The sequence below is a fragment of the Aptenodytes forsteri genome, unplaced genomic scaffold (assembly GCF_000699145.1).
Source record: "Aptenodytes forsteri isolate BGI_AS27 unplaced genomic scaffold, ASM69914v1 Scaffold193, whole genome shotgun sequence".
NCBI lineage: Eukaryota > Metazoa > Chordata > Aves > Sphenisciformes > Spheniscidae > Aptenodytes > Aptenodytes forsteri.
In genome coordinates this window covers 17,004,864-17,027,969 of record NW_008795405.1, presented here as the reverse complement: position 1 = coordinate 17,027,969, position 23,106 = coordinate 17,004,864, and the positions used below count along the sequence as shown (strand labels likewise).

General features: G+C 49.0%; 1 protein-coding gene across 1 annotated transcript; it reads right to left on the bottom strand.

Annotated features, from left to right (window-relative positions):
• Positions 1-1,585: 1,585 nt before the first annotated feature.
• EXOC3L4 (exocyst complex component 3 like 4) lies at positions 1,586-22,683 on the bottom strand. Its single transcript, XM_009280853.1, has 11 exons — positions 22,329-22,683; positions 17,998-18,649; positions 14,890-15,007; positions 13,704-13,829; positions 12,361-12,461; positions 10,296-10,391; positions 8,010-8,124; positions 5,903-6,025; positions 5,044-5,196; positions 3,927-4,048; positions 1,586-1,748 (listed from the first exon to the last, which is right to left on the bottom strand). Exons 1-11 carry the CDS (start codon positions 22,681-22,683, stop codon positions 1,586-1,588), a joined length of 2,124 nt encoding a protein of 707 aa, XP_009279128.1.
• Positions 22,684-23,106: the final 423 nt, after the last annotated feature.

Here is a 23,106-nt window from a genome sequence, read left to right as displayed (position 1 = left end):
ATACAGAGAGTCACCGAGCCGAGGATTTGCAGGAATTGTCATCAGCTGTATTGAAGAATGATGCAGGGCAGAATATTCCTCCCAGGATTTCCTGCCTCAAGCTCTCAATTTATACCTGATATTTCAAAGCCGTCTTTAGAAAAATACCTCATCTTGACTGTGGAGGTAGCAAGTCTACCCTAGAAAAATTTTCATATGATGATTGTGAACTAAAGGTGCACTCTGTATTTCTCATCCATCAGAACAGCTCCCTTGGCCTGTCACCAGCACCTGCTGCTCACCCGGGCTGAAATTTATACTGGTGCAAACTGGAGCAAAGGAAACGAAAGAGGCTCACTACTGATGCTCTAAGCTCTGCAGCAGACAAATTAGTGTTCAAGGCTATGCCATGTCCACATTTATCACATTAATAGATAGATCGTAAACATGTCTCTGTACAGAGTCTTGGATTAATTCCTGTGGAGGGCAACCTAAAGGATAAATTGGATTAAATAAAATCAGATTTGTACGGCCATAGGCTGCTGGATATCTCTTTTAGTCTGCCCTGCAGATGCTGGATGTAATGCTTTGGATCCCTCATGGAGTTAAACCGGTGGTGTTCCATGCCCATCAATAGGGTGATGCTGGTTTACACCAGAATAGGATCCGATCTGTAGCACTATGCCTGTCCACCTCACATTAGGTTTCATACTGCAGTCAGATTGTACCAGATTTGTTAAAATACATTTGAACATACAAGAAAATGGACTAGGGGCATGGTGGCCCTTTTCCCCGGGGCAAGGAGGACTCGGAGCCTCCCTCCACTTGGCACGTCCGATCCCGACATGTCTGCCCACACAGAGAGGCTGTGATGGCATGAACAGGTCTTCGGTCCAACAGGAGTTTTGCGAGGCAGCCCACGAGTGAGGAAAATCTGCTGAAACACCAGAAGGGCCACGGGGTCTATCCTGGAGTGCAGAGTGGCCCATGCGCTGCACGTCCCAGCTGTGGGGTTTGGTTACCCTCCAAGGTTTTCCTCCTCGGGCAGGTAGTGGTTTGTGGCATCAGGTCACAACGTCACCAACCTTGTGTCATGCCAGCTTGGCCAGCTGGTTCATGGGGGAGGAAATAAGACTTGGGTGCTACCACATCCCTGCCCAAACTCTGCCCCTCGGTTGCTCAGGGACATTAATTATGAAGGAGGCTTTTGCTCCTCTGCTGTATAATTATGCAACGCACAGTCCAAGCCTTAATATAGCTCTGAGTGAACTCCTTTCGGTTTTCTCCTGTTCTCGGAAATGAGACTCAATCTTGGACCAAACAACAGAGCAGCCTCCTAGCAATAAAATCTGTACTGAACACAAGGTGGACCCAGTGCCTGGGCTGGAGTTGCTGCCAAGGAGCTCTTGCAGGAGGTCAGTGTCTTGGCACATCTGTTGCCTTTGGTTTCTGAACTCGGGGTAGCAAGTTCAGAAAACTACACCTTTTCCCACGGCAGTCAAAAAGTTGTGTTTGCAGAGGAGTGAGGCAGGGTAGCAGATTTTGGATCATGCAGTAGAGGCAGCATAGGAGGAGGGAGGATGCTGACTGCTGTTTTGGTTCTGGTTTAGAAGCAGCTGATGATCACCGGGGCATCAATTTCAGCAAAGAGTGTGCTGCCCTCCCCGCCGCTGGGGCTCTCCAGCGCATGGTAGCCTTGCCGAAAAATTGCTGCTCTCCTGGTGCGCCCCAGCCCCCGGAGTGCGAGGACTGCCAGGATGTGCTCCTTCCTGCAGAAACCAAACAAGACCTCGCTCAGTCCTGGCAAGCAAAACCAGCCTAGAGGTAAGCAACCAACAACCATGCCGGAGATGGAGCAAGGCCATGGCAAAGTGCCGGGGAACGTCCCCTTGCCCCGTTGGAGAAGCCACCAGGACGGGGTCTGCAGCTTCCGGAGGTACCGAGCCCATGAGCATAAGCTCCCACCATCCTGCGTAGCAAAATGACCCCTTCCTGCTGCTGATGCTTCGGGGAATTTCCTCCTCCATCTCCACACACATGTGACGTCTTTTGCAAATTTTCCTGAGAGGCTGCAGACCTTTTATTTAATGATTATTTTGAGTTGAGTAATGGAAGTGCTAATATTTAGGAAGCTGACAGGCACTAATTAGATTAGAGCTAGGAAAGCCAACTTGGAAACATACCCTGTTCCAGTAGTCTCAGTATATACAAATTCAGCAATGTCTCCTGAGAGCTCAGGGGAAGAATTAACAGAGACCTGAACAGGAAGCAACACAGGTCCAGCAGGTTCTGCCTCGTTTTCCAAACTTAATTGTTAAAAATAATATTACTCAACAATGGAAAGGAAATAGGTCAACCAAGAGGATGAGCCTTAAAACCTGGCTTGGGTCTAAGGCTAATGATGAAAAAGTACCACAAATCACAGCCTTGTAAAGGGCTTTTCTGCCTGGAAAATTGTTTTCAAATAGCTAAGCCTGACTAGCCATCATTTACCTCCCCCATCCTTCCCAGAACAGGCACTGCCTCCTTCATCAGCTTAGTCTGGCCACTGGGATTAAGGCTTTATTTTTGTAGGATAGGTGTGTTCACCTAGGAAATTACTCAGGAACAATTATTCTTTTTCAAGTCCATGTCTTGAATTTCCCCACACAGATAAGCCCGAAGCATATCTGACCCATTCAAGTTAAATATACTTATGAAAAATTTTGAGCCTCAGTTTTGGGGAGAGGAAAATATATTTAATGTCATTTTTTTCTGAATATTTGAGGGTCCACTTCAGTGTTCTGAGCCATTTGTTAAATTTATGGTTTACTTTGATTGTATAAATCAGTTTATACTGATTTATATAATCCAGCAGGAACTGTGTAACCCAGTGCAAAAACCTTTGGTCTTTTTCTGAAATGACTCTGATGATTGGATTTTCTTGCAAGCTGTTACCACTAATATTCCTTCTCAATGGTTGGTAGAAGAGCTGTAGAAGGGGAGGTAACTTCTGATACGCAGCTGCTTAGCCATGCACAGAGTTAGTCACTTTGTTTACTTTCCCAGTAGCCTTAAATTTTGCAGATGCTGCTTTGGAACAGCAAATGGAAAGTACAAAAGAAAGAATTTGTAATTTATTCCAAAATTTAGTAGTTGTTTTGAGCCTCTTTCAGAAACTGCAGATGAACTGTGTCAATGTCTGCTGCACTTTGAGGTCTGAGCCTGGGAACAGGAGACAAACTGTTTGCTCCAAAGCTGGAACCTGCAAATTGGCAAGCTGGGCTAATACTGGTGATGCACTGAAAGGCGACCTGGAGCTTTACAGTGAAACAAGGTTCATTTGGAGCAATAAAATGGTATCCAGTGATAGGACATGTGGGAATGGTTCAAAGCTGCGTCAAGGGAGGTTTAGACTTTAGGAAGCATTTCTTTACTGAGTGGGTGGTCAAACACTAGAACAGGCTTCCTAGAGAGGTGGTTGATGCCCCAAGGCTGTCAGTGTTTAAGAGTTTGGGCAATAATGCCCTTAATAACATGCTTTAACTTTTGGTCAGCCCTGAAGTGGTCAGGCAGTTGGACTAGATGATCGCTGTAGGCCTTTTCCAACTGAAATATTCTATTCTATTCTATTCTATTCTATTCTATTCTATTCTATTCTATTCTATTCTATTCTATTCTATTCTATTCTATTCTATTCTATTCTATTCTATTCTATTCTATTCTAAAATGAAGAGGCTTTTGCGGTAACTTGTGTGCATTATAAGATCCAGCAGACAGGGTTAAAAAGAGAAAGGATACAGCCATCAATTAAAATAAGGTGGGATTCCCCCTGTTGCCAGCACCTTGACCTCTGACGTGTGGCTACCAGCAGAGAAGAGAAGTTGAAGAGCTTGGCCAAGGCACAGGGCGAGCTGGCGCTGTTTGGGATGGAGCCCAGCAGTTCTGGCATCTGCCATTTCACGCACCTGATATCTGGATAATCCTGACACAGCTCCTTGACGTACTCCTTGATCTTGTCTTTTTTCTTCTCCCCAATGATATTGGCGATGTGGTGTATGGCGGGAAGGAGCCAGTCAGAGTCAGAGCCCTGTGAATGAGGAGGCATACGGGGATGTCAGGGGGAAGCACAACACCTGCAAAATGCTTGTTACCTGCAGGGCAGAGCACAGCAGCGGGTTGCTTTTACTGGTGTAAGACAGTACTGCTGCAGGCAGGACAGGCTGCCCTCGGGCGGGCAGGGTGCTGCTGGGTGGGCAGCAGGGTGCTGGCCGAGGCAACACTGGGTGGCAATGGCAAGGCACCCCCCGCAGCTCCACCGGGGCCTGACTCTGCACTCCCCGATGCTCACGAGCACCCCAGTGAGCCAGACCCCGAGCAGGGCGTTGTGGCTGTGCTCCAGCAGAGCAGTGGATGCCAGAGCCTTCACCCCCTACTGCGTAATAGTTTCGTGTGCCTCACCACTGAGAGGGATCTGCCTCAGCTAAGGAACCACCCCGGTGGGGTTCAGTGCCCCACACACCTGACCTTCTGGAAAAACCAATGAATTCAGCTTTGGCTTCCCTGAAAATCCCAGGCTGATGTTGCCTAGCCACAAAACATGCAAACAGCTGCAATTTTCTCCCCATCACCCTCCTGTATGCAGACTGTGTGCCCGGATGGACCCTCTCGCTGGAGTCATCTCCATGAGCTGTGCCCAGGGCAGGGATCCTTTGGAGGCAAGGTGTATCCCATGGCCCAAGGGAACAGCCCCAGGAACAAGTTGCCACAGGATGAGCTTGATTCTACAGCATGTAACCCACCCTATGCAAAGTGCCCGTGGACCAGGCGCTGCAATCGGAGAGCTGCCAGCTGAGCATGCACAAGAGTGCAGAGTACTACTACTACTGCAGAGTAGCTGCCAGGCTGGAAGTCCACACCGTGAACCTGCAGTAACTACCTTGCTTGCTCTCTTTTAAGCACTTTTACATTTCTTGAGGCTTGCCCTCCTCGAGAGCCTGCCAGCTCGGTCCCCGGGAGGCCAAGTGTGGACACTGCACCTCCAGGAATGGGGCAACTGGGGATGCCAGGAGGGAACTCACATACCTGACCGATGAGCGTATTATTAAGGATTCTGGCTTCCTGGTTCATCTTTTCACTCACTTGCTGCCGTGTCTCCCCATTCATTTTCCGTCTGGGTTTGATGACCTGCATGATGTATTCCCTCACCACGTACTTATGAATGTCACGTAGAAGCTCCTGGTGAAAAAAAGGAAACCTCATGGTTTTTCCGTGGTTCCCTTGCAAAGCCGCAGCAGTGAGAGAGGGCAGGGGAAGCCCTTGGGTCTTTAGCAGGAGCCCAGGGCATAGAGGAGATGCCTGAAGGCAGCGCACTGGCCAGCACATGCTGCCCGGGCCAGCTTCGCTGAAGGGAGCCGGTGGCTCGCAGCCCCTCGCTCCAGCACAGAGCGATGGCAGTGCCCAAGGAAATGCCATGGAAATACTCCTCACCCTGAAGCCGCCCCTGATTTTGTGTTGGCAGTTTGGCTCCTCAGTAACAAAGGGGGATATTTAGGATTGTTTTAAAAGTATCTTTTGATGGTGCTTGCAGATTTTAAATGTAGAGCTGTTGTCACCTACCCATTTATTTCACAACTGCATAGATGTGAAAGGAGCATATAAGCCTGCAACTCATGAAATTATAATGTTCAGTGGCAATGTTCACCAAAGCTTTTTGTTCCTCTTTAAAGAAATCAGTTCCCATATTTAAACTAGAGAAATGAAAAGTGTTGCTTATTCTCATGTGGAAGTACGATAATAGCTGAGCTCCCCAGCATCAGCAGTCCCCACGGTTATAAACAGCACCTGCCACTGGAGAGGAGCCTGCAGGTCAGACCACAGCCTGCAAATGACAGTGGGACCCCCCCCAGCATCACTGTGCCTGGGCGTGGGACCAGCCACCTACCTGCCCCATGGGCTCCCTCATGTGCTGCAGGTGCTCGGAGAACTGCGAGACCGCCGACGCCAGCGAGTCTGGCCTTTCTGTTGCCAAAATCCAGTCCTTGGTCAGGATTTTCTTAAGGAGTGGCTGAAAAAAGACAAACTTACTGATGGCACTGGTAATAATCAGACTAGCTGATGTACTAGCCAAAGCCACCCAGCCATCTGCCTGCTCAGGTGGCTCAAACCAAAAAGCACAGAGTGCTGACAGTGCACCCACTCTGCGTGAAGACACACCAGGAGCATGGAGCAGGCTGGGTTTCTCTCTCCACCCCAGGGAATTCAGACCCCCATCTCCCATATCTGGGTGAGCGCCCCGATGCAGGCAGATAAAGCATCACTCCCTGAGCAGGAGATGCTTTGGCATTAAAGGCTTACTTGGGACACCTCATTTCCTTGCTCTGTGCCTTCTTCTAATCCACCAGCTATGTTTCTGTAGGTAAATAAACTGGTATCCCCACTGTATGGATGAAGAAACAGATGTAAATGCTAATCAGAGGAAACTCGGGCATGGCTAGAACAGGCTGTGGCATGCAACCATGTATGCTAGTGTTACATGGGTTTACACCAGCTATGGCCATGACAAGTCACTTGGTAGTGAATCTGTTGGAAATTAGCCCAGTAATCCATCACCTGTCCAGCCTTTTCCACAAGGAAATCAAGCTCCTCTTGCTCACAGCACTTGCAGGGGGCTGTCTGTACTCCCTGGAGACCCACATGTTTGCACGAGGTCTCACTGGGATTTTCCTTCTGCTCATTGCTCTGATGGTGGTGGGAGAATAGCAGCTGGGAGCATCCCCAACTTGATGCCTCATGGACAGTGATGACGTGGGTGTGATAGCACTGTTTCCCATCTGCCTTGGGTACAAGGTGCTCTGATCAAGTGTCGCCAGAGGGCTATTTCCCTTGTTGGGTCCCTAGAGCTAATGTGCCTCCACATAGAAACACAGCAATATCTGCTAAAGGCTTCTGGTGGCACCTGGAAGAGACTCCCCTAAGGGCCAAATTCAAAATATTCCTTCTCTGGCACATCCCCTTTGTACTTTTCTCCTCTTAGCTCTCAGGATCTCTGTCTCTAGACTCCCGGCAATCTCTTTCCCAATTATTTCCCCTACTTGTGCCCTCCTGCAGTGCTCCCACCCTGCTGGAGGGCTGTTTAGAAATGCTTTGCCTCGGCCACTCTCAGTTCTCACGGCATTTCGACTCTCTTGCTCAATGCCTTGGCTTGACTCCTTCCTCGCCTGCCCCTTAGGCTCCGAGACAAGCTCTGCAGTCACTGGAAAGTCCCCTTGGCCAGGCGGGCTTGGCTTAGATCGGAGCAGTTACGTGACTGTCTTGGTTTCTAAAGTTATGCTTGGTGATTTAGAAAGTGAATTAGGATGAGTAAAAAGGGGTGGGACCAAAGGCTTAATTTCCCCCATCTCTTGTGTTATACCAGCTAGAGCTAGTGGACCCCCAGCCAGCTGAGAGCAGAAAGCCCCGTCTACAGCACCTGGGAAGCACAAACTGCATTGCAGCACGTTGCCTTTTAGGCCTCAACACAAGTCAAGCTGATACCAGAGCTTTATCAGCCAATACCAGAGCTTTACATCCTCACACTGAAAGAATCAGTCTTTCTTCACCATGGAAACAGCCTGGAAAAATCACCTCTACCAGAATGAACTCTGTCCTGTCTGAAGAGGTTGATAACAGACCATGATGACAGATCTACAAATAAGTAAGAGTAAATCAAAGTCCTGAAAAATCCAAATGTTTTGATAGAAAGAAAAATGTCCCATTGGTGGTGTCCTGCTGACTTCCCTGGTGCTTCACTATGGGTAAGGTTTCCCCCCACTGCTTTGAGATGCTGGAAGCCACTAAATACCCTTTTCTTTTGGTTGCCGTTGTACTAAAATAAACAGCTGGACAAATATATCATTGTCCATAGTGAAAAACTCCCAGGATGCTGGACGTGTCACTGCAAAATGAGGTCTAGTTGGTAAAATAGGGAAAGGGCAACGGCCCTCAGCTTCTGCGGTGATCCTGCACATAACCCTTATGTTTAGGAAATAATGTGGCCAAGATCCTCTTACCTGTGCTTTTGTTCTTAATTTATTTAAAAAAATATTTGTGAAGTTCCTTGTCAGAGTTGCCAAAATCTTCTGCAGTTCCTCAGTGTTGACTTTAAACACTCTTTCTAACCCTGACCTAGAGACAGAGAGAGAGAGAGCACCAGTGGTTTAATATTAAAATGTAAACTATTACACTACCCTAAGCATTTTAGCCAGACTGGCATCTTGGGCGTTATTTTAAAATAAATTTGTGTATCCAGTACTTCCTCTTGGAAACACTTAATGGGTCAAAATAATGACTCTTTTTGCATAATCCTATACACTGAAAATTAATCGCAACTGAGTAACTGCGTAAAAACCCATCTATTTCCTCATCAGGTGGGATGGTTCAACCACGTGGAGTGATTGCGCAGGCTGGTTACTTTTTCACTTGAGCAACACTTCTGCTGAATGATCTGCAGGTACCTGAGAGAGCACCAAGGGGCTTTTGGAGAAGGGAAAGCTGTCGACCCTGCGTCCCCCAGAGCCTGGCTGACTCACTCCACGCAGCGTCTATCGGCAGCAGCTGGGATGGTGAACTACGGAGGTGGAAACCTGTGGGGTCTCCTAGGGACAGTGCATACTTCTGCAAGGTTTCATGCTAACGAGGAAGAAAACACAACTACTGAGAAGCTAATGAAATCCCCAGCAGTATGTGTGGGCTTCAGGGGCATTGTGAGCTCCTGGCTTTCTTCTCACTTTCCATCCCTGCCCCGCTGTAACATGCTCTGGGGGGAACTGAGGCAGCACCACCAAAATGCTAGTGGTCCCTGAGCTTCCCTGGATGTGCCACATCCGCTGCTGTGACCACAGAGCACAGCAGGTGCTACCTGCCACTGCCTGGTAGCTAGTTTATATGTCTGAGGCTGCCCAGGCAGGACTACAAAACACCTAACAGCATCCTTCTCACCCCAGGCTGGGGCTCAGGTCCATAACTCCTGCTGAACACCTGAAGCCTGCATCCACCATCCACAAAATCATGCTGTTAGGGCACCTACCTCTGCCCAGCAACTCATCACTCCAGGCTGACAAATATTTAACTTGACACAGGAATAAACCCAGCGGAGCCAATCCACCACCCAAACGCCTGCCAGCTCCCTGCCCGGGGCTGGCTTCTCCCTTCACCACCTCTCCAGTCCCCGGCGGGGAAGGGGAGAGCACTTTTCCGCAGGGGCAGGAGGAGAGAGAGAAAGCCGGCTCCTTGGCGAGGTTAGCATTGCTGGAGAGACCGTGCCATCTAGAGACTTCCCGACGGTAGTGCTCGCTGCGGCTGGAGCCGTCGGCTCCTGTGAGACACTGCAACGCAAAATCCTCTGCATCCCCTGAATAATATTTGGCATTTAGCATCCCTGCCGCAGGCGGTGCCAGGCAGCGATGCAGCAGCATCGGCTGGAGACAACAACCAAGCTTCCCAGGTGTTAGCTGCGTGTTGGCTGGCTCAGTTGGCCTCTGAAGCACCACATCTGCATGGCAGGGACGACCCCAGATGTTGAAGAGCCCCCAGGCCTTGGTGGGCAGTGGTCCTGCGTGGCTGCAGACCATCCGCTTGGGTCAAGTGCCGTGCGAACAGCCCCGGTTTCCCACAGCACTGGCGCTGGAGGGCTGCGGCGGCTGTGTGGGCAGATGCGGGGCGGGAAGCACAGGGTCACCATGTGCCACAGCACTGGGCTGATGGACCAGACCCTGGGACACATGGTAACTGGCACCATCCTACTTATGGAGAGAGTACCCCTCTCCTGAAAGTACTTCTTAATAGCCAGAACTGGTGGGCATACCTATTTATCAGAGGCCTTTTCAACGCATGGCTTTAAATAACCAGTTCTTAACACATGCAAAGCCCTGGAAGTTCCTCCTGCCAGCAGCCATGGCAGGGGTTTATTTGCAGGTTGAGTGCTTTCACAGAGTTTCCTCCAGCCCAGTGCCAAAAGCAGCTGTCAGACCATGTTGCTGGGTTTATTCTGCTAACCTCCAGAACAAAAAATGAAAAAAACCCTCCTCTGAAGTTGAAAAAGATGGGCTGAAAATGAGTTTAAAGCTTTCATGCAAGCACCAGATCCGTCCCCACCTCTGTCTCTTCACCCTTTTACCCCAGTGAAGTGACTTTTATCTGTATCTCTTGGGGAACATCCCCCCCGTGAGGTAAGGAAGGGCTGGAGGCTGAGAACCCCACGGGGCACCCCCAGGAGACCTTGGTCTTTCCTTTCCGGACGCTGCCACCTTCCCGGACCCCAGCAATGCAGCGGCTTGGCTCAGGGGGATCGGACTTACACCAGGTCGTGGAAGCTGTTGATGTAGGCAGTGAAATAGGGTGCAAAGACGGGGCTGTCCTGGGCAGTGCTCCACGCCACAAACTCCTCCCCGAACCTGCAGGAGAAGACACGCAGGTAACGCTAACGGCGGGGGGACTGAGGATGGCTCATCTTCTGTGTACACCGCGATGTCAAGGAGACACCAGTGGCTGGCCCAACCTGTCCCCTCTGTATGCAGACATGTTTTTTCCAGCTGTCGTAACATGCATGTGCATTGGAGGGGAATAGATGGCAGATAATTATGGGTTTAGGGTGTGCTTGCCTGAGCGGGTACGCAGCGCTTTTGGAGAGATGCCAGCGATCTCAGCACGGCAAATCTCTGACTTTTCCTCAGGCTGAGGGATTAATTGTGGCCATAGTACTCAGGCTTATCAGTCTGGTCCTTCATTTCTCTGGCTTTTGGGGCAATATAATATGTGCCCTCTTAAGCACACAAGGAAAGGATTTACCTCAGGGCTGATTTTACAACAGAAGGTGAATAGGAACAGGGCAGCACACCTACATTTCCCCCCCGTAACCTCAGCATGGTGTGTTAGGTATCTATTTTGATGTAGCGCAGCTTTTATGGTTTTGACAGCTGTTTTACAGCCAGGTCCACACTGCTGGCAGGAGGCTGCGTGCTCAGGCAGGCTTTGCCTGGTGGTCCCATTCTTTGTCAGGGTAAAGGAACCTGCTCGGGCCGGCCTCAGCCGCTTGCATCTTGGGTTTGTTTAAGAAAAAGCTTAAGTTTCAGTGACCCTTTCATCTGTGACCCCTTGCTGCCCCAGCTTGCATTTTACACCAATTTTGTTTAAAAAAAAAGGAAAAAAAGAAAAAGTAATTAAAAAAGAGAACAAAGAAAAAAGAAAAAAGAGAAAAAAAAGAAAAAAGGGAAAAAAAGGGGGGGGGAGAAGAAAGAATGGAACATCAGTACTGCATTTCTCCTCAAAAACCCGGGCAGACTTCAAAGCCAAATAGCTGGTTCGAACTACCCTGCTCGCTCAGGGTATGGGAGACAAGTGTAGATCGCTGGGCTATTAGAGATGAGGGTTTAAAAGGGAAAGCGTTGCCTTTAGCGCACTTTGGACACCTGCCATGCCCCGGGTTCACGATCTGAGAAAGCAGCACTTGGGCTCCCCACCCTCATTCCTGCAAAACATCTATTAGCAAACTCCACACTCAGCGCCTGCCGGAGGTGGGAAACTTCAAAGGTTAATGAGAAATTATTTTTAGTCTCGCTCAGAGTTGATTCATGCTGAATGGCCTTTCTCCTCTGCGGATTGCTGCTCTGGCGAGCAGCCGCAATCCCCCGAAACACAGCCACGCCGGTGGGGAGGGACAGTGCCTCGCTGTGCCGGGACCCTCTGTGAGCCAAAAACCTTCCCTGGAGCATCTCCAAAGCATGTCGCAGGGAGAATGTCTGAGGCCATAACTCAGGGACTACCAAGCAGAAAAACATTATTTCAGCAAAGGGGCAGGGTCCTGTGTCCTTCAGACACTAGATAAATTTTAAAAAGATTCAGAAGCTCAGGAAGCCCAGCTATATGTCTTGCCTGGGTGTAACAGAGAGGGCCCCATCAGCCATTTCTATGCCCATAGCCATGGGATGCAGGAGAAAACCCTCTCGGCAGGACTCACCCCGGGAGACCTAGATGATGTTTTGGGCAAGCACGCTCTGGGTCTGGGGCTCCATAACTGCTGCTTGCTCGTGGCTGTAGCTGCAAGCGATCAGCATCCAATGCCACAAAGGTCCCGGATGGATGGGACCACACTGGTGCCATCCCTTTCCAGCCAGCAGCTCCTTCCTGGAGCTCTAACCTCAGATTTTGGGACTCGCAAGAGTCCCATCTGGGTCTGTTTATGATTCCCTCCAAGTTGTTTTGCTGTTTGCTCATTATTGGGCTCATTGTGATCTCTAATTCTCCCAGGAGCAGGCCCGTGCCTGCTCAGTGCCAGCGTCTGGCCCAGCACGCAGACCTTTTCCCTGCTATTTTACCAATGTGGGACTCATTTGGAAGGAATGTGCTGCCCGGAGCGGCAATGACCTTGGTATGAATTCATGCAGCTCTGCCAGGCACAGCTCAAGCGTTTTTGTTCCCAGACTTCTGCTGATCGCTCCAGATATCTTCATGTGCTCCCCGATGATCTAGAAAAGGGCACAAAAAACCACCAGTGAATAGGACAAGCACGGGAGAAACATCCTTTGCAAAGATCTCGTGCAGCTTTGGTTAATAAAAGTGACTCGCCTAGCAGAGGGGGAAGCAGGCGACTTGTTGCCAGGCGGTTTTCACTATTCTCTGGCAGTTTTAAAAATAATAATCCAGAATGGGCCAAGAGGCACAAACTGATTTGTGGCATAATCATTCATCCATAATGGTCCTGTGTCCTTCTGCTGTCTGAGCGTGAACTAGACACGGTGTGGACTGGAGCCCCGAGCTGCCCTGGTGCTGTCTTCCTCTTTTGGGGGGATTTGCAGGAGGGATCAATCCCCAACCCAATGCCCAAGGGGAGCTGAGCTGTCCTCGTGTCCCCATGCTGAGGGTGGTTATAAGCACTGTTCCCGGGGGCCCGCACAAGCCCCCTCCTCAGGAGTGATACCCGGGCCGCACGGAGGGTCGGGCATCACCCCAAAATCTTGCTTGCACTGGGGCTCCTCCCTAATTCCCATTCCCTCAGCCCTGGCTGCCTCTCCGGAGTGAGGCAGGCTGCAGTCCCGCGCTGGCGCTTCCGGAGGCATCCTACCCATCTGCTAATCCGATTCAGACCTGCCTTCCCGGTGATCACACAACGTGCAATATTCCTCTATGGAAAATGAGTCACGGCAGCAGGCAAAACTTTGATTTTCTTTCTTTCTCTCTCCCTCTCTTTTTTTTGGTATTATTTAATTGAAATGACTCAACCCTTTGAGTGAGGAGAATGAATCCAAACCCCTCCTGGATTCATTACCCTGTAGTCCCTAAAGCTAGTAGGAGCTTTTGTTTTTTGTACCGTTTAAATTGGAGTGGCTGTCACTGCCTACGGCCTTTCTGTGGCTGCCGCAGCCCCGGCACAAAGTCACTCTTTCAGCCAAGGGGTTTTTCTAACAAACCTTTTCTTTCTGCCTTTTTTCCCTTTCTCTTTCTTCTTTCTAATCAAAGAGATTTAAGGACTTTAAAATCAGTTGCCTATTATGTTGCTGACACAATTGACAGCAGGTTTAATTTGCAGCTAGAAGGCAAGCGGGAGAGCTAAAAGTTGTAATAAACGGCATTTTCTGCTCTAATGTATTCTGCCAGTGCGTGACTAACATAAATTATCGCAGGAGGCGGTACCTCCACCCCAGAAGGTAACAATCCCGTTTCCCTGGAGCCACAGAGCTCCCCACACTTTGCCCCAGCTAATTAAATACCGCTTGAATATCAAAGGAGAGCGAGGAGTGGTAGAGGTTTTCCTTCACTTCTGGATGAACTTCCTTCTCCCACTTCTCCGTGACCTCCAGTCTCAGGATGTTTCCAAAATAGCTTTTGATTTTCCCCTGAATGTTAAACATAGGAAGGAAACATGCAGCTCAGGATAACAAAGAAAGCATGAGTAAAGCGGGCTCGTGGCGTTTTGCTCTGTCGGCACGTGTGTAAGGCTCACGTGTGTGGTGTGGAAAGGTAAGCAGAGACAAAGGTCTTGCTCCAGACCCTTTCAGTCTACACAGGATCTTGGGAAAAATCAGGAGCTGTGCTGTGTGGGGGCAAGGTACTCCCAAAGCAAGGGACAATCATTCTCCTGGCAGGGAAATACTGTGTCAGCTGTTTGACTGCTTGATTGCAAAGTCCTCCAGTACGTGCAATGCACAAGGTCAGGATTAAAGATCAAACTGGTCCTCTCTGGTGGTACAGCCACTTGTGTAAGTGGCAGCACTGTTCAGTCCTGGCTGATAAATCAATCTTGTTGCCAGTAAAACAAAATGGTCCTTCACTGGCATGATGGAACAATACTGATTTTATTCAGCTGGGTACCTTGAACTCACCTTCAGCAGTACCCTGTTTCAGAAAGGTTTGCAAGAAAATGTCTGGGCTCACCAAAGACCCAGGAAAGCACGTAGTCTTACACAGGGTCCCAGCCAAGGACAGCAGAAAGACAACTGCAGAAGGGGCTTCCTAGGAGGAGCTGAACCATGGGGAGGTCCTCTGTTGGGGACAAGCCCAAAGTTGTCTGGCTATAGCAAACCTCAGATGTGCTGGAGGAGCTCACACACTGTGAAAGTAGCAGCTAAAATGTCTTTACACCTAACTTTGCAATGTGTTCAATCTGATGAAGCCCAGATATGACCTTTTGGTATGCCTCTGCCATACTGTACGGGTCTGGTACAGTCCTTTTGGCTCTGTGATCATCCAGGTTCAAGCTCATGGCCTGCTTCGGTCCCAGAATTGGCGTTCAGGATTTTTTGCTTTTGATTAAAGGCCATTCTGTGTGGTGCTGGCAGGACTCAACACCTGGTGGGGCTAGGAACCATGATGCAGCCATCCGAGACCTCTGCCCGGGAGGCTGGGGCTCCCACACCCTCCCTGGGGGGCACGTGGGGGCAAGGTCAAAACTCTTACCTTTGCCAAAGTGATGTAGTCGTTCTTCAGTTTATCCCAATCAGCTGGGGCTAACAGCAGGGACAGGTTTTCTGTCTTAACTTCTGGTTTGAGATCAGGGTGACCCAGAAAGAGTTCACTGGAAAGATTCAAACGAACAAATTATGTTGCCTCAGAGTGTGAGTAAACTGATGGAATATTCATGTGGCATGAGCTACATAATTATTAAGCTGTGAGAAATATACTTAAAGTTTAAATTGCGATGCTTGTTTTCAAGCTTTAACAAGAAAATCTTTTCTCGCTATTCAAAATCCTAATTATTCAAAATCAAAATGATCTAAGGTTCCAGCCCACCTTAGAAATCATGAGACTTCTGAGTTGTTTGGACATGAAAAGTGCTATGAGAATTTACTTTTTTAAATAAACAACCTGAAGCTGATTCATTTGACTACAAGCCTGTGAAATGCCTTTCAGGGTAATTCCTGTAGCAGCGTGCTGCTTTGGAGTTAGCTGATCTCCCCGGCTCCTCTCCGGTGTCACATCACAGCTTATGTCAGCCTGTTATTTCTCCCTGTGCATTATGCCTAGCAAGGGGAGGTGGCAGAGCAGGTCCTGCTCTGTGCAGGGCAGCCTCTGGAAGGCACTCCTATGCTTGGGACACGGGCCATCGCCGCACAGCGGTTCCTCCACAGATGGAAGCGGTGGGTGGACGTGCAGCTACGGAGTCTGACTCCAAAGTGCGCTCAGCTGAGACATGACTTTACCACTCACTTTCCCCTGGATTGCCGTGTAATCAGGCCAGCTGATTAGCGGGGAGGCAGGGAAAGGGAAGGAGCGCTCGTGTTTCTCCCTCCGGGGTGAGAAACCCGTTATTAGCATGTACAATTGAATGTGCTACCCCTGCAATCTGCCACGCACCGTGGAGGCATTGCATCTTTCAGGGTGATGAAGGTAGAGAGGAGAAAGAAGAAAATATTCATGCACTTGAACAAGTTGCAAGCAGTCACCTGGTTAGCAAGGAACACAGCTGCAATGTCCTGCACACAGCCTGTTCAACCACCGAAAAGGGTTCCCATCACCAACCCAGCGCCGAGCACATGGTTAGGTTTGGATGCAAGTGAAGATTGTACTGTACAAGGTCAGGCTGGTGCAGGGTGACTGCTCAGCAGAAAAAAAGCTCAGCCTGCTGATAGTGTCCTGCAGTCAGTGTTCCTGCAGTCATGGTTCAGATTTCCCGGGGAGGTACATCTGCACATGTGGAGCATTGCACAACCCAGCTGCTGCAGGAGTCTGCTGCTCATTTAAAAGGACACCACAGATCTAAATACAAACTCTCCACCATGACTGAAAGGACTGGCTCAAATGTATACTTGAGGAGCTTATTCCCCTCTCTTTCTTTTTTTCCATTTGAATTGTAATTGTAGGATCGATAATGAGTTTGGGTCAGACAATTTCTTCTTTTTTGGGATGGGTCCCAAGAGGGGATGAAGTTCTTTTAGAGTGGGAAAATCAAATGGAAACAGCCCAACCCAGCAAGGTGATTGCAAGAAGTACTCGAAATGGCTGCAAGCTCTCAATAAGCCCTTTCACAGCAAGTTAGAGGAATATGATGGGGGCACTTTGGTGCAGAACCTGGCTGCTGAAGCTCATTTCTTCCCCCCTCTCCGGCAATGCTGGGGTGCAGTACAGTCCCCAGGGGTTGGGGACATGCAGGAATTTCCCTCCAGATGAGATCAGCAGGGACACGTGAGGGAGAGGGGCAATGGGTGGGAGTGTCATTCCCATAGTGGTCCTGCCATAACACTGGTCAGCCAGTGCCATGATGCTGAGGGAGTTACACACTAGTCATCATGGTCACCACACTGTAAATGGGGTTTTAGGAGCAACTAGGCAAATTCACAGATTAAATCTATTGAGGGCTGTTCAAAACAAAGACCATCTGCGGTCCAAATGTCCCTGAGCCGAAGGCTACCCCAGGCTAGGAGTGCTCTGGGCAAGTGTCACTGCTGTTTGCCCTGCTCCACCACTGCCCCCTCCCTGTCCATTTTTGCCCACTGTTTGACTCAGTGTTTATACTCCTGCCTTCACTCCCTTTTTTGTTTGTTTGAAGGGCGTCAATTGGTTTGCGTTTGTCCCATCCTTGGGCATCTGGTTCAGGCGGTTCCTGGAGACCACCTACTGGGCAGACATGATTTTGCTTTGACATGGCTGTTCTTATGTGCTTATTAGCAGACCCATCTCCTGTGGATGTTGTCTCTCTCCTCCTTCCCACCCCACTGTGTATTTCTGTTGGGTTTTAGTATGGGACCTCTTTGGGGCTGGGATGATGGGCTGTGATCTAGCCCAATGAACAACGGAGGGGACACAATGCCTGGACCTTCTACAGGTGCCTATCTTAGATGTCTCTTTTGGCTGTAAAAGGAGGCAACGTCCAGCAGCACAGTTTTTGCTGTTGTGAAGAATTCCTGCCTTTACTCGCACACACACAGGGTGCCCTGAGGATAGTGTTTGATATGTCTATGCAGCTCCTAGAATATTTTAGTCACCCCTGAATTACAGGGAGCTTTAAGAGATCCTAAAAAACATGGACCTCCCATTCAACTAGTGGACATGTCTGAGCCAGAACTTTTGTGTTGATGTGGCTAATTCCACACGATTACGTCTTGGCATCTCCTCGAGACGACTCTGACCCCTGAACATGGGGGGTAACGTGGCCTGCTTCCAAATGCACCACAGTTTTAATTAAACAGGAAGAAGGCAGGGCTCCGCCACAGGACCCTCCCTCTGCCTGGAAAAGTCACCGAGCAGCTGCTGGACCTTGCAAGGTATTTGCAGAAAGGGAGCAGGTTTATCAGAGCTGCAAGGAGGAGCTTTCTGGCATGTGAGAACAGCAAGTGGGAGAGGGAGGGGAAAACGAAGTAATTTAGATCTGTGGAAAGCAGCAAGTGTTTTATCCACAAACTTTTGTCCCCACCTATTAATAGATTAGCTATCTGGCTCTGCTGTAGAAATGACTGTGTCTCTTTGTTTGCTCAGGAAACTGAAAATAGCTCGGTGCTTTTGAAGTACCCTGCGGCCCTGCCGCTCTCCGGAGGAGGCTGAAGCAGTGTGGCAAGTGCAGCATCTTACCTGCGGTAGATGTTGGCCACCCAGTCGAGCAAGGTGTAGAGCTCGTTGAATTCCAGCGGTCTCTGGGAAAGATCTTGCAAGTGTGAGGCAACGGCATTGTGAAAAGCCTCCACATACATATCACACACCTGGTACTCCTCTGGATAGCACTTTTTTACTGATAACTTGATTTTCAGTAAGTCTTCGCTCAGCTGTTTCTGGAGGAAACCTAAGTGGAGATCAAGCCGAAAACTCTCTTCTTCCTTCGATGCCATGGGTACTCTCTGGACTCTCTTTCTAGCGCTCTCATTGATAGCTTCCCTCCACTCCTCCCTCCACTTTCTGGGTGTGCCGAGCAAGTCCGACCCAGGACCAGTAGCGTTGCCTGTGTTAGGATGAGCTGCTTCTTCATGGGCAATTAAAGTCACCAGGGAGTTCAGCATGGTATCCTCTACAGTGGGCTGCTCCAGTGTTCCCACCACGATGGACTGGATCATGTTCGTGATGGAGTTATAAAGCAAATCCACATCCTTGGACTTCCTCACAAACTCCTGGGGGTTATCTTTGTATTTCTCAGCATCTCGTTCAGCTATAGTCTCATCTTCCAAGTACTTGATACTTGCAAATGCTTCCAAAAGCTGCCTTTTCTGAATAAGTTCATTGATTTCCATTACTGCAGAAAGAAGGGGGGAAGGGGTTGAGACAAAGTTGGCGTTAGGTGATTGACAGGTTGGTAACAGGACAAGGTGCCCCACAGGGAGGCTTGCAGGGCTGTTCTGAGTAGCCAGGTCCCAGCAGTGCCCCTGAGACTGACCCCCCCGATCTCTCCAGCTCCTGTTTGACACAGGAGAGGAAAGCAGTGGAAATGCAATCACTGCAAATTGGGCCATACCTCTAAACTGCTGGTTTCAGAGGTAGGAAATATCCAAAAAACTGATTATAGCCCTGCAGTAAAACCTCAAGCAATGGCTAAGGAGGCTGCACAGAGCGGCACTGCGGTCTCAGGCTGCATAAAACCACCCCTGGCTCTGCCGTTCTGTTAGTGTGGAGCTGAAGTGGGACTGGCAGTGGGAACAGTTTGTGATACACCCTCCCAGCAGGATTTTCTTTAGCAGGGATGCCCTTGTTTCCCAGCATACCAGTGTGCTCAGCACAGCTCTGCTGCTGCATTGGCCACAGCATCTCTGGCTGAAAGGGCGTTTCAGTGTGTTGCCCGAGAAGGCAGGGAGGGTGCCCAGGGGTCCAGCTGGAGGGGTGGGAGGGAGCACAGAGGGACAGACCCCCTTGGGTCCTCTGAGCTCCCGGGCCAGACATCTCACTAGACAGTCATGTCTGCCCCCAGCCTACCCACCAGCATGTCCTCCAGAGATACCAAGGCCATGGAGGAGCAGGATACTGTCTTGGGGATGCTCCTGATACATTTTTGGGAACATTCCCTGTTCAGATGTAACCCTGGGCAAACCCCGGGCTCCCCTCCTGTCCCGATTTTGTGAATTGTCAAGTTTTCCTAAGACGCTTTCCCAACTAATGTCATGGCCAAACTGGCTCCTGCATTTCTGAGGACTGAGCAAAATGCTAACGCAAACTGCAGGGATTGTCGCTGGTGATTTGCATTATGAGGACTCCTTGAGATGCAGGGACTGAGGTAGCAAGCCAGACACTGGCCCATCCATGGCTGGCCACCCTTTCCAGCCTGTGCCTACCACAGCAAATGGCCTCTGAAAGATGCCTCTTACCTGTTCCAGACATTTAAGAGATGTTCTGTGAATGCTTGTGGTCCTCAGCCTCCTCTCAACCAAAAAGAGGGACTCCTGGAGGACCAGAAGCCACAGCTTCTCAGCTCTTTATTGCAATCTGCAGTAACCCTTTGGCTGGGGAGTGAGGAGGCTCTCTGGGATGGTGGTCCCAGGGTCCCAGCAGAAGGAAATGGAGAAACACCAAAGCGCGCCAGGTACGTGAAGTTCACCCGCCTGGGGTGGTTCAGGGTTGGGTGTCCTGGCTGTTCACCACCTGTATATAAACCTACAGTCAGATGCCAAGCACTGCCTCTCACCAGTGACATTTGTTTTCCAAGCAGTGAGCACTGCTGTCCCTGGATGGTTTGGGGAGGTGTGTGCATTGGAGGGGGATCCAAACCTGTGGATGTTTTCTCCTGGTGTTCAGGTCTCACACGGGTTTCCCCCACCTCCTTTGATTTTTGGACCAACTACCAGTACTGGCTGGTGTTGGCTGATGCTGGGGGAGAAGTTACCAAATACTGTTACCCCCAAAGTGGCTGAGGTCTACTGAGTTTCCCATTTATTTTTCAAAGCCTTGCTGGTGCAAGAACCACTTCCTATTTGCCAGTAATATAAGAAGTATTTGCCATGTATTGAGGAGATCCAAGAGCATTGTTAGCTTTTGAGAGGCCCCAGAAAGCTCTCACCATCTCCAGCATCATAACAGGTGCTCTGAACGGGAGATCCCACTGTGATACTGGGCATAAGGCAAATATCAAAGAGGAGAAGGGAAAGGGTATTATTTAGGCATGTGTGGCCACTGCTTCTGGGACATACACATATAAAATTATACGGAAAAATTGGAGACCACTCAAAGAAGATATGAAGGACTGGTTCATAGCCCATAATTTATGCCCCTGGGCTTGTCTGCACACAGATTTTATACTATATGCACCAAATAATCTGTGCAGCGTAAGAGTATCTGTATGAAGACAGAAATACACCAAATAACCCAACTATTGATGCAGCATAAAATGCATAGAGCTTTGAGTGCCTATATGGAGCTACAGTTGCTTCTGCACTCAGAGGGGAGGGAGATTGTGCCAATTAACTTAGTCTCTTCTAGATAAATTAATATAAAACCTGTGTTTGCACAAGTGCTTGCAGTGAGAGACTACAGGAATACATTCTGTTCTGTGTATCAAAGTGAGAAAACACCATTTAATCACCATCTAGGATAATTATTCAGGGAGGTGATATTGGGTGCTAAATGGATCTTTAATTTAGCAATACAAGATCAGCCAGCTGGTAGTTGAAGGAAGACAATTGAAAGGCAATTAACCATTATGCAGCTTAATGGTGTGCATGGTGGAGTCTCCACCACTTGCCATATTTATCTCAGGATGGGATGTGTTTCTGACAGAGCTTCTCTAGTCTAGGCCAATCAAATTATTGGGCACAGGATGGGCCTTCTTCGTGCAATTCCTCCACTTGTTTATTGCAGGAGATGAAAAGGGCTTATGGTAACATTTCCTGTCGCTCCTCATCTATGACCCCTTGAGAACAGACTAGCAAAGTTTATCAGATGGGCTCAGATCCAGCTTACCAACCTCACAATGTATCAGTGCAAAGCAGTAAATAACTTCATGGCGCAGCAGACCACGTTATAGCAGTGAGACAATGTCAGCCCTTCTATCTAATCCCCATGACATCCTATGCAGTAGACCAAGAATTTCTTTCCAGAAATTTAGGCTGAGGAAAAGTCAAGCCATTCAAGGTTGACCCACCTCAGTCTATCTCCTGGTGGATGCATTGTAGTACCTCTGCCTTGAGAAGGTAGAGGAGAATGGTGCTCAAACCAAGATCAAAGTCATTGCAGTCTGCCCACATTTGGGGAAAGGTGAGAGCTATGCTGAAGGTAGTTATTATAATTTGACCTATCTATATAATGCCGACAAAATGCATAAGAATAACCAGCCTGGGGAAACCAAACCAAACAAATACTCGCAGCACTTCTGTTGTGAGAAGAATCAATGGAAAGTCAGTGTAAGAGAGTAAAAGCATCTGCAGAGGTCCCTTTGCAAGGCAGTCTCTAAGATTAGGAACCAAGGTGGAGGTGCTGAAGCAGATCACATCCAAACCATCTTATTTCCCCTTCAAGGTCTTGCAGCAACCTACAGGGTACAATCCGGAGACCATCAGTCTGAGAGCTGAAGAGCAGAAATTGTCCAAAAGTGCAATGCAGACAGTAGCGTAGGGCTAGCCCACATTGCACTTCTAGATACTGTCAGACCAGCAGTTCCCAAACTGTGTTCAGCAGGTTGGTGACTGATATGTATGATGCGTGATATGTCTGCTGATATGCGAGCCAACAGGTTGATGTGTTGATTGTAAGTAGGTTGTGGATATGGTTAAACTAATGTAGTGGAGGCCACAGAGCAGCCTGTTCCTGTACCTGACTGGGCCAGGTAACACCCCAACAAGTTTGTGCAAGGGGTGACAGTTGTCTGTGCCCTGTAATAGGGTGCCTGGTTCTTTAGCATCTCTGTTGGGCCTAAGACTTGCAAAGTGTAAATCACTTGAAGGTTACATATATCCTGCCAAGCAAATTACAGGGGTGGTTTTGCGTCTTACCTGAAAGAGGTTTTCCTTGAATGGGCTCTGCTGTGATCTTCTCACTAATCTCCTCCACGCCATTACAGATTGTGGTTTTGTTCTCCTCGTAGCTCTTGGAGAATCGAAAAGAAAGTCGTTTTCCTTTCCAAGTACCGGTACCTTCCTTTGCTTTCTCTTTGTTAAGACTTCGTTTTGATTTCCGGATGCTTAACATTGTTTTAATACCTCTTTCAAAGAACCCGCTGTCCCCACTATGCAAAGTTGGGCTGCTCAGTTCAGAAGCAACCTCCATCTTTTCCTCCCCTGCGCTGTTCGTCGGAGAGGCTGGTTCTGAGGTTATGCTCCTTGGGCCTAACTCTGTATTTCTGTTCATCTTGTTGCTTTTCAACAACGGGTTTTCCAAACAGGTTGACGGTAATCACTGAAATGCACAAAACAGCAGAATTAGATGAGAGGTTCATAACAGGGTATTACTGTGTCTCCAAAGTCAGTCCTGGACTGAAAATCCGGCCCATCCCTTTCCTGTGCTTAATCCAAGGACAGAGCAAGTTGTTCTAGCCTGTAGCTACTGAAACGATCTCTACCTACAGACACCAGGTGCTGGCCTGCTTTTAGCTCTGGAAGGCTCTACTTAACTCCTTAAATCAGGCAAGTAGCAGCTATTTCTCCAGCGCCAAGGAATCACTAAACGTCAGAGGTGCTGAAATCTGTGTAAACGTACTATTTTGGTTGGTAACAAGGTATGTTTTTACTTTCCATTATTCTAGGTGGATTTCCAACCATGTGGGAGTCATAA